This window comes from Pteropus alecto, unplaced genomic scaffold, assembly GCF_000325575.1.
Source record: "Pteropus alecto unplaced genomic scaffold, ASM32557v1 scaffold50, whole genome shotgun sequence".
Lineage (NCBI taxonomy): Eukaryota > Metazoa > Chordata > Mammalia > Chiroptera > Pteropodidae > Pteropus > Pteropus alecto.
This window is the reverse complement of record NW_006431918.1, coordinates 1945215-1957465: the sequence shown is the minus strand read 5'-3', so window position 1 is coordinate 1957465 and position 12251 is coordinate 1945215. Positions and strand designations below refer to the sequence as shown.

The 12251-nt window shown below is 37.3% G+C and overlaps 1 protein-coding gene across 1 annotated transcript in view; it reads left to right on the top strand.

Annotated features, from left to right (window-relative positions):
* Positions 1–12251, top strand: part of RNF150 (ring finger protein 150) — a 185255-nt gene that overhangs the window by 112263 nt on the left and 60741 nt on the right. The window contains exon 4 of the mRNA XM_006906229.3: positions 10929–11179. Within this exon, the coding sequence (XP_006906291.2) occupies positions 10929–11179 (251 nt within the window). The remainder of the gene's footprint in view (positions 1–10928; positions 11180–12251) is intronic.

Sequence of the window (12251 nt, the reverse complement as noted above, 5' to 3'; positions counted from 1 at the left end):
AAGTGGAAAGTTAACCCTTTCATGTTGCAGAAATGGCAGCTTGTTCAGCATGGGCCTCATGGGCCTCAGCTGTCTGGAGAGGTCCCTGTAGTACTCAGAAGCTCTTCCTTTGTTTCTGGGTGCTCCTTCCTACCTCTACTCTCTCTCCTTTGGTCTAAATGCAAGTTTTACACTGCCTGGAATATTTTAAGTGATTATTTGATAGATGATGACGACGATGACAATAACTTACTATTTATTGAGCACTTAATATGTTCTGGGTTCTTTATATGCATTATCTCATTTAATCCTCACTCAACCCTTTGGACTAAGTACGTTTACTGTTAGAGTTTTGGAGATAATGAATCTGAAGCTTAAAGATTTAATAAATCTTCCAGGGTCACCCCGCTGGAAGTGATGGTAAATGATTCTGCTATTTAATTTCCTTTATTAGATTTTTAAGAAAAGAGAAAATGCTGGAGCATTTTGATCTCTCGTAGTTTCCTATCCCGTAATTCCATTAGTCTGCTCCTTAGTAAGACTTACATATGTAATGGTTTTTGTCCAAACTAAAATTAGAACTTAAAATATGTTATTTGCTCTAATAAAAACTGAATTACTGTAAAAAAAAAAAAATTCGTTATTCAAAGGTTGATTTTATTTCAGCCTGGAGTCTATAATATCACTTTTAACCATTTAAAATTCTCACAAAAGCTAGAAGTGTTCTTTGAGTCTGATTTATTGACTATGTTCTAAGAAAATGCTACAGGTGGGGTTATAAATAAAATACCTTATTTATTACTCTTCCTACAGTTACCATAAATTCACTGAAAATTTTACACAGGTGTGAATCAGAGAAATATGATTTTTTTAAAAAGTATAAGGTGTTGATCATCTCAAGTGTAGCTAAGGAACCGACGTCAGTGAGTTAATCGAATTACCAGAGCCATCCACGGAAAATAAAATTGACTATTGCTAGCATCTCCTTTAAAGATTTTTTGACTTCATATAAGTTATCGCATCCGCCTCTAACTATAATGACAAATCCCCACTTAAAGGATCTAGTGCATAATTAAAATGCACTTCAGTAACACTCAGTGTTTGACATACTTCATCTCACATTGAGGGAGCACAGATTAACCAGCTTTTGCCCAATAACTCAGGTGAACCTTTAATATTTTGAGCTTAGAGGCCTTCTGGAGAAATCACGTCAGTTGGTTTGCACTACAAATTATCAGTTTGGTTCCCCGAATGATAAAATTTCACACTCCCAAAACTAGTCCTACTATGAATTTATTTTTATCCCCAAAAACTACTTTTATTTGCCAGAATAAGACTGCGTTCCAGACAGCATCCTTCTCATCCCCAACAAGTATAGTAATACATGGGTTTCAAGAAAGGTATACGGTCCGGGATAGCACTAACCTCTCTCTGGGGTAGGAAAACTAACAGAACACACTTCGGAACCATCTGGAATGACTGCTCGTTTATGGCCTAGGGTGACCTTGGAATCATACATGCAAAGCGAAGCAGACAGCTTCATATTTGTTTGATATGGACATTCTTTTCTGAAGTATACACAGATGAAAACAATAAGGATTACTTCTAATGTAAATTCAAATAAAGGGAAATTAAATTATAGATGACCTGAGGAATTACTTGGAAGTATAATGAAGTTTAATGACTCTGGTTTGGGATTCAGAAGACCTGGATTTTTATCATTTATTTTTTTGCATGTTGTCACTACCTGGTTACATAATGTGGGAGTAAAGGGCAGAAAACTCAGCTCAGACTGTCTTTAGCAAAATAACTGCAGAGTCCAAAGGTAACTAACTTCAGGTATGGCTTGATCAAGGCTCACATCATGTCATTGGATTATTTCTGCCCTGATTTTTTGTTTTTCCTCCCTCTGTACCAGCTCCGTTCCTACTCTTTTCCCCTCATAGTGCTGGGGTGACTGCCACAGCTTAGCCCTCCAGGTGCTCCTGTTTGAGACCAGTAGTTTTCTTAATTTGAATAAAAGTCTTGTGTACTGCCCACACCTGACCAGAGACAGTGACAGATGGGGCACATTGCACTATAGGACTAGGCCTTTGTAGCAGAGGAGAAACGTCCTGCATTGTACCAAGAGAAGGGCGGGGCCGAGGCAGTCCCATTTGTATATTTGACAGTGGTAAAACAGTAATGATACTAATAAAACCTAATATCTATATCCTAGCTTTTCTATGGCAGGTCGTGTGCTAAGTGCTTCACTGTGAATTACCTCATTTAATAATAGGACAGGATATTTTCTCTGACGGACATTTTTCTCTGATGGATATTTTTTCTCTGACTGGCAGTAAAATCACTATGGGTGAGAATATGGGCGGGAAAGAGAATACAGGAAGTTTGAGGAGACGTAACGATATGAGGTCATCATTTGGACAAAGGGAGAGTGGGCCCAGAATGGAGTAGAATGGGTGACATTAGATGTTCATTTGAGGAAAGGGATCATAAATTTAAAGTGAAGACAGATGACTTGTAAGATTTTTCTCTTAGCAGTGTTCACATGATATGGAGAAACGAAAGAGCAAGGAAACTAAGATTATCTTCTTGTAAATACTGAAATTTCAGTCTAGGGAGGATGAAATTATGAGCTAAGAGCTAAAGAGGGTGATAAAGGTGATGAACAGAAAGTTGGTAGATGAGAATATAGGTGGGGAGAATCTCAAAAGATAAGTGTTTTTTGAAGGAGGATGGTATGGGGCCAGGAATAATGGTCTAGAAGTAGCAAGATGGAGCATGGACACCAAACCATCTTCTGTCCTTGCGGTATGTGGAATATGGTTTAATTAAAATTAAAAAAAAAAAAAAACTGTCTCTTTAACCATAGTGCATAGAAAGTGGTGTCCTCATAGGTCAGCCATATCAAGGAAGTGAAGGATCAATAGAGTGAAGGAATGATTATCCCAAGAAGAGACAGAAACTACTAGGGAATTTGTTGACCAGGCTGAAATTGCGAGAATCATGAAAGAGGGTTTGAGAAGCAAGACGTGGGTGGGAAATGGGGTTGGATTAGATGACGTACAGAGCAGTATAGCTGTAAGGTCCTGGGAGCTGATTCATGACCTGGAGGCCTGAACTTCAGCAGTGTCTCAGGTGAATGGGTGGGGCCATCCGAGAGGAGGGCAAGCAACCCGTGATTTTGCAAAGAACCTGCCAATGGGAGGAGTCGCCAGTGGTTCTGTGATGCTTGGGGCCGTCCGAGCTTATTCATAAGCTTCTGCAGGGCCCTTGCCCTGGTTTCTCCCCCAAAACCATGACCAGGCAGAGTAGCTGATTCTACTAGGGAAAAATGAGCTCACGGGCAGAGGTAATGCGACAACTAAGGGGTACCACCATTATTTCTAACTCGGTAAAGCTGGAAAAAGAGAAGCTCTATGTAAAAGACTGGTGAATGAGTATACTTTTATATATTTTCATTTGAACTAAAATCTGTAAGCTACATATGCCAAATTGTGTAGGATTTCAGCTTTTTCTATTCAGCAGCTGCTGAGGCGTTGGATAAAAGGGACACTGTTGTATACTCATAGAAAGGAATGCTCTTCAGTCATTAAAAAGGAAGTCGTAGGAGAATGTTCTGACGTGAAAATACTTCACAGTGTATTGGTTTTTTTTTTTTACTGTAGTTTTCTTTTTTAATTGTTTATTGGGGTAACATTGGTTAATACGATCATATAATTTTCAGGTGTACGTTAAGTATATTGTTAAATGAAAAAAACAGGTTAAAATATGCATTGTATAATGCCATTCGTGTAAAAAAATGCATGTGCGTCAGAATAAATACATTTTCTAAAAGTATAAAATCAATAGTTACTATCTGAAAAAGAATGATTGAAAAGATGGACTATAAATATTAAGTAAGGGAAGATTCTGTGCATCAGGAGCTAGAAGTTGTAAAAAAAAATGGGAAACGTTTAGTATGAAAAAATGTAATAATTATAAAGAATACAATAACTAGAATAAAATACAGAATGACTATGACTAAAGACAAATTTATGAGCTTGAAGATCAGCTTGAGAAACTCTTCCACAAGTCAACCAGAATGGATAAAGAAATATTATAAAGGACACATTGAAATACCACTATACAGTTGTTAGAATGGCTAAAATAAAAAATAGGGATGATTCCAAAGGCTGAGAACAATGCTGAGAAGCTAAATCACTAATACATTGCCAATGGAAATGTAAAATGACATAGCCACTCTAGAAAACAGTTTGAGATTTTCTTTTAAAAACCAAACATAACAATTGCACCCTTGGCATTCATCCCAGAGAAATGAAAACTTATATTCATACAAAACTTGCACACAATGTTCATAGCAGCTTTATTCTTAATAGCCAAGAACTGGAAATAACCAATATATACATCAATGAGTGCATAATTAAGCAACCATGATGTACTACATTCTATACCATAAAATACTACTCAGCAACATAAAGGAATGAATTGCTGTTGCATGTAACAACTTGCATAGATGTTAAGGGCATTATGTTGAATAGAAAAAGACCATCTCAAAGGGTTATACACTATGATTCCATTTGTATAACATTCTAGAAATGACAGACTTATAGAGATAATAAGAGTAGATAAGTTGACATCCAGAAATTAGGGAGGAGAGGGGGATAGAGAGAAGTAATTCCTTTGTGATAATGGAATATTTCAATATTTAATTGTGGTAGCGATTGTATGACTCTATATGTGTGATAAAGTGTCATACAATTTTGCACAAAAACATTTTTTAAATCTGTACATGTCCAAACTGGTGAAATCTAAGTAACTCCTATAATCTGTTAATTGTACCGTGCCAATCACTTTTCTGTTTTGATAATGCACTATAATATGTGAGATGCCACCACTGGAGGAAGAGAGTGCATGGGACCTCCGTGTACTGTTTGTGCCACTTATTAGTCTATAATTATTTCCAAATAAAAAAGTTTTAAATGAGAGGGGAAAGTATACAAAATTAGCAAATGTAAAAACAAGTGCCACCAACAGGATAATAGGACTTGCAGGAGAAAAAAAAAATAGGAGAAAATATTTGAATAAACTATGAAGACAAATGTTTTAGAATTAAAGAAAAAAAGAAATATCTCAGATTGAAAGTGTCCACATACTACCAAACTAACTGATGAATACTCACAAGTAGGCATAATGACATTTGAGAACATGAAAGACTATTTTCAAATATAACTCTGGAAGTTATATTTGAAACCAACAAGAATCATCGTAACATCAAAGAGCTCTCCACAGCTACGATATTGTGAGCAGATACCACCATCATGAATATGTATGCAGTTAACTATACAAGCTCAAAGATCGACCAGCAACTGACAGAACTTCACAGAGAAAACAGAACAGTTGTGTGAACATTTAACACACCCTATTCAGGCACGCAAGCAGACAAAAATAAGCAGCAATGTGGAAAATCTGAATACAATTAATAAGCTTAATCAATAGTATATGTATACCCAACAAAGGATGTTTCTGAATACAAATGGAACATATACACCTTAAAAATTGTGTTAAATGATTAAGGATCAATATCAAAAGGCCACATTCCTTGACCATTATGTAACAACACAAAATAATTATTATTATAAATATAATAATATTTATATTTATATTTATATATAATAATATTTATATTTAATAACTTTAAAAAGATCATCTATATTTGGAAACTAAATACATAATTCTAAATAATTCTTGAGTTAAAATGAAATCTGCTTCTGGAATCTTTGACGTCTTTCATACACACTTTATTATATAGTTTTCTTCATATAGAGCTAGTGGTTATTAGGTTTATCCTTAGGTATTTTATGATGTCTGCTATACATACATATCATCTTTTCCATTACATATCTTGGTTAGTTATTATTGGTATATAAAAAGATTCATTTTTTATTTTATTTTAACTTTTCTTTTGTATTTTTAATTACAGTTGACATTCAGAAATATTTTATATTAGTTACAAGTGTACAGCATAGTGGTTAGACATTTATATAATTTACATAGCGATCCTCCCAATTAGTCTAGTACTCACCTGGCACTATACATAGTAATTACAATATTATTGACTATACCCCCTATGCTGTATTTTACATCACCTAGAAAGCTTCACTTTTTTAGCTGTATTTTGATCTTGAATCTTATATTCTACTCAACATCCTTCTGATTTTAGTAGTTAAATCATCTTGGCTTTTTTAAGTGGTCATGTGATCTCCCAAATAACAACAGTTTGCCTTCTTCCTTCCCAATATTTACCTCTCTAATATCTATGTCTCTTTGCACCAGATTTGACTTCCACTTTACATGTTGGCTCATCCCTGTCTTACTCATGATTCAAACTGGAAAACTTCTGATGTTTTTTTCTGCTCCATTTAATGTACTATTTCTGAAAGATACTCTTTTTCACATTAAGGGACTTTCCTTATAGTATTTAACTCTTAATAAGAATCAGGAATGGGTGCCATCCTTAACATACAGCTTTCTTCTCTAAGAAGCTGACTGTTCCATATCTCTCTATTGGAAGTCAGAGAAAAAAGGAGACAGAATCTAGGGTGCTCATATTCAGTTTCTTTATGAATAAGATGTTGGAGGAGCCAACATCATCTCCACTCACATCTCGAAAGTGAAATATTAATCTCACAGTGACAGCTAGCTGCAAGGGAGGCTGAGGTTAACTGCTGGATAGCCTGTGCCTGACCAGAACACTAGTACTATAGAAGTATCAGACCAGATGTTGGAGGACAGCTAGCTACACTAATATAATCATATGCTTTATTCCTTTCATTCGTTAATGTTCTAAAAAGTATTAATATATTTTCTAATGGTAATTCACCATCATCTTCCTAGGATAAATCTCACTTAGTCATGAAGATTTTTTTTACTATATTATCAGAGTCTGTTTGTGAATGCTTAATTGAGGATTTTGGCATCTACGTTTATTAAAAATATTTTTAAAGCAATGCAGGAAATGGTAATGCTTTACATTTATATGGTACTTTGCAGTTTTAACAGTTATTTTACATACATTATCATTATCTCACATGAAACTAGATGATCATCGGGAGCTGACTGTAAAAAAATACAATAGATATTAAGTGTGTAAATAGAAAATATCTGTAAATGAAAACCACAGCCTTTTCTTAGTATTGCCTACGTTCTAAAGGGCCATCGGTGAGACTAAAGCAAAGATAAGGGGAGAGAGAGGATGCAGAGAACTGAAGGAGGATTGTTGCTCGCGTGAACCTGGGAGAGATGTTGCTGTGCTCTGGCATTCATAGGGAGCACTGGGGCCCCAGGCTCTGTGAAATGTCCAGCACTCTGCTGGTGTGCGAGACGGTCTGTCAATGTTTAAACAACCTATTTTAAATTTATAAGTAAAGGATTTCCTGGTTATCGACCATTCTTTGGCTTTCCGAACTTCTGATTTCTTACTTAGCTGCATACACCAAATTAGATCATGGCGATTGAGTAGTCTCCTGAGAAGAGGAAGCGCTAAATATACAGGGTGCTCCTGGTGTTTGTCTGGTGGCCAGGTCGTGTGTGTCTTGGTCACACATTCTCTTGCAGGGCTGAAGAGCTTTTCCAGAAGACACAATAATTACATAATAGTGATCACTCGGAAAAGCAGATGGCAGGCTAACACGATTATGCAGAAAGAGGCAATTGATAATAGAGAGACTAGATGTCACAGTAAAAATAGAATTGCCCAAATAAATAGCAAGGCCTCCTTATAGATTCGACCCATACAAAATACGCTGTTGGTTAACTTCTCTTCCCTGGGCCTCAGAGCCTCCGGTGTATCATAGGTTAGATACTGAGGGTAGCATTTAACTCTAAGGAGAACACTCAGCTGGGCTTTCAGCACCCTCCCCACATTCACCTCAGCCCTCCTCTCCCCACTCCATCCCCTCACACACACCCTCAGAAGCAATTCCACTGCAAGGGACCTGGGGAGTCTCCTGGCTCCCCTGACACACACGGCTGCATATTCCAAAATGAAGTGAAGATCGGGGAATTGTCTGCTGACTCACATGTCTCATTTGAACAGATTTGATCCTATGGTAGCTTTTTGCCCTGGATATTGATCAGACTGGTCAGATAATTAATCCAAATCCACTTTACATTGTACCGTTTTGGGATGCCCTTTGTACCTAAATTCTTAATGACTATTTCTACGAGGATAAACACATACCCTTGGTATCTCTGTTCACTGCGCACAATGCCTAGCCTAAAGTGCATGGAAAAATATATCCGAATTCCATCTATTTTTTTTTAATCATCATCAGCCTTAGAAATTCATCATGAATATTGAAGATGAATAAGGTTGAAGTCCAGGTAGATAGAACCTCCCCACTGCCATTTTCAGTCTTTGCAAGCAGGTGTCATCTCAGAAAGACACAACATTAGTATGAGCAGCACAGGCAGTGTAACTAAGCACTTAGGTTTAAATAGTTCATTACACTTTACAGGAAGAGAGAATGATTTCTCAGTTTCTTCAAAATGGATGCTGAGTAATTTAGTAATTTAGAACTTTGTGGATAGCCCAAATTTAGTTGCCTGTTTTTAAAATGCTGAACTGGGGTTCAAAACAAGCTATCTAGTTCCAGACCCCAACTCTTTACCATTAGGCTCTATGGTCTCTTAATATAAATAGATAATAGGAAAATTGTAAGGGGAAAATTAGTGAAGGGTTAGGCTTCCAGAGAGTAAATATGTTAAAAGCCTAGAGGACTAAGCCTGGCTCAGGAAAAGATAGGTCAACGTGACATTAAACTAAAATCCAAAAGTTGACCCAAATATGTCTGAGAATTTAGGGGAAAAATAAATTGCATCCTTTCTGTCTTCTCTCTGCCCATCGCATTATAAGAGCTCAATATATGTTGTGTTATTAAATCACATTTAGGTTGTTCAAGACTTATATGTAAGAAGTAACACTAATAGTTTTTGAAAAGCAATTTTAGGTGAATGTTTCTGTCATCTTTGGTGAAAAAGAGGTTCCTAAGCAGAGTATTGGAACTAGAAGCCATAAAGGAATGTATTATTCAAATTTGACTACTAAAAAATGTAAAACTTGTGCAAGTCTGAGCATACATAGTCTTATAAATAACTCCGAAGTCCCTTTCTCAAAAAAAAAAAAATCTTATTCTAGAATCTTAAATAGGCATGCTTAAAAAATATAAAGAGGATAAATGAAGTGAAAGGTTATGATTCTGCCGCTACTTAAATATCTATAAAATGGCTATAGCACTAATATGAGCCTCACCAGGCCAGATTAGTTCAGTACACAAAGATCATATTTCTGTAGAGACAACACCTGCCAGCAGCCTTAATTCCTCGCCAAACCTCAGACCACATGTAGCCATTGGCCAAAGTAAACATGGAAAGAGAAAGTGCATCGCAATTGTCCGTAAATTCTGCAATGTTGAAATTCAAGCCATCAGTTTCAATAATTCCCAGAAATAACAGCCAAATCTAAACACTGTGTGGCTTTGTGGTTTACAGTTGGGCCAATGCAAAGGTTTTTGGAATTTTAAAAGATATATAATTGATATAGCGTACACAGGCACCTTTGTGTATAGTTAGCTTTTACAGTATTTATTCAGCCTAAGTGAAAGAGCTTCGAGGAATTTAGGATTGAAAACTTGCGTAGAGATCAAGATCAAGTGAAAGCCCTAAGAACCTTTTAAGAGACTTGTTTAAAAACACCCTGAGCAAATACAATCTGGTAGTTCTGTCTAGCTGGCTGACCTCAGCATGTGAATACAGCAGGCTTTAAGCAGCTATAGGTGTCTTTAATTTTGTCTCAAAATGACAACATCCTAATTGCAAATTTACTCTCTTTAATTTGTAATGACCTCAGGTAATAGGATATTTCCATGTGGAAGTAGGGCCCATTAAGAGGTTTGCAGGCATGATTTTGAATTGAGGTGATCCCTGAGAATCCATCTTAGCGAAACTGATATTCTGGTCCATGGATCAATCACAGCGACATGTCCAGTTGCTTCATTTGGAGCTGATATTATATCCCAACTAAAGGCCCCCTGGTAGAAGCCCCAGAACTCACCAAGAGGTAGTGCCTCACATAGTGTCATAAAGAATAGGGACAATGACCCAGGTAACTCAGACCAAGAAAGTTGCCACTCTTGCTTCAAATTGTCCAAGAAGTGGCGTGGTGGTGGGAGTTCTGGGGAGTAGAGACAAAACAATCCTGGAATTATCTACACGGCTTCCATCTTCCCTTATTTGGAAGGAGAATACACAGCTGTTTACATTGAATTGGGTGAAATAAGCAGAAAATAGTTCTGAGACCATTATTTTATGTTGGCAAATCTTATTAGAGCTCATTAAGAAACCCTATTTTGGGTTGCTTTGGGTACTCGCTGTAGGGGAAAATTGCCTTGGAAATGTTAAGTAGAGACCTGTAATCAAGTATTCATAGTGCGTGTGTGGCGGGGGAGGAGCTCGCAGACGGCATACAACTGGGAGTTTTACCCTTTGCATGAGTACAGAGTGCCTTTTCCCCTCCTGGGAGGGAGTGGGTCTGTGAAATGTAGCATAGGACTGTAAACTTGGACTAGTGGGAAGGGTTGACAGCACCTTAGAGAGTTGGAGGGCAGCCTGATCATGACCTCACTGGCACCAAAATTAGAAGTTCATTGTAGGTTCATTTCTCACATACGAGATAGCAGCATCGCAAGGTAGCTGAAGAAATATACAATTTGACTCCGTTTCTGGCTGTTAGATCTTAGAATTAGACCTGGCTATTAGACCCAGCAAAGAATTGTCAAAATTAGTGCCATTATTTGGTTGCACGTTACTTTATTCAGATATTTTACTATGACTCCTCCTCCTCTTACCCCCCTACCTGCATCGGCCCCTCTGTGCCCCTCTCACAACAGGTGTAGAAGACATCGTGGCAATAATGATTCCTGAGCCAAAAGGGAAGGAGATAGTCAGCCTGCTGGAAAGGAACATCACCGTGACGATGTACATCACCATCGGAACTCGGAACTTGCAGAAATACGTGAGCCGCACTTCGGTCGTGTTCGTCTCCATCTCCTTCATCGTCTTGATGATTATCTCCCTCGCGTGGCTGGTCTTTTATTACATCCAGAGGTTTCGATATGCAAATGCCAGGGACAGGAACCAGGTGAGTAGCAAAAAGTTGCGTTTTTTTTTTTAATCTTAAAAATTATAACAAAAGTGAGATTTGTTATTGTATAAACTTTGGAAATCACAGAAAATATGAAGACAAAACCAAAATGACCTATTAAACCCAACACAAGATAAACACTGTTAATACTGCTGTACAGTTTTTCAGATCTTTTCCAAATACATGTATTTCGATGTTTTACTAGTATTGTTCTGTAAAATGGAGGTGCTTTGTCCCACGTTCCAGTTGCTGATCTTTGGGACAGTTATTTATTTGGGTATATAATAAAGGGAGAAAGGAGAAGTGAGCTGAGGTTATATTAATACTGGCCACATAATTTGGGAAGGGCCAGGATTTTCTCTTTGTGAATGGGGAAAAAAAGATAAAAAATAATAACTATTTTAAGCAATTGATTTTTGGAACATATAATATATACACATGGTATAAAATGCAAAAGGTATAAAATGGTATAGATGAAAAATAGTTGCCTTCCCGTATCTGTCCCTCAGTTACCCAGGTCCTCTGCCTGATATATCTTCTCTTCCAAACGTATTTTATGTGCGTGTGTTTAAAAAAAATGGTAGCACACTTAACTCTGTACCCTTATTTCTCACTTATCTTGGAGATTAATTTATATCAACACTCAATCCAAGCTGCCTTCTCATTTCTAATGACCGTATAACGTTTCATTTTCTGCATATGTTAGTTATATTTATTAAACCTGCTCCTATGGATGGACATGTTTTCACTCATAACAAACGTACACTTGACACTGAACACATTCTACTGCTTGAATATTGGCCTTTTTGGCTTTAGAAGTAAAGATAAGTCCTTTCTAGCTTCTAGTCTAAGATTCTCCTCCTCTAAGGGCTGCACGGACGAGGCTAAGAATTCTTCCCTCTACCCAACTGATCTCCTCCCTTCTGGTGACCTCTCCTTGAACTTTGAGGTGGGGAGCCAGATGCATGACAGACCCTTGATCCCGAACACCCATGTGCACAGCGGGCAGTCCTCCCCTCTCCACCAGGAGATTAAGGAGCCCTGTGTCCCTCGTTTTCCAGTTGTGCCA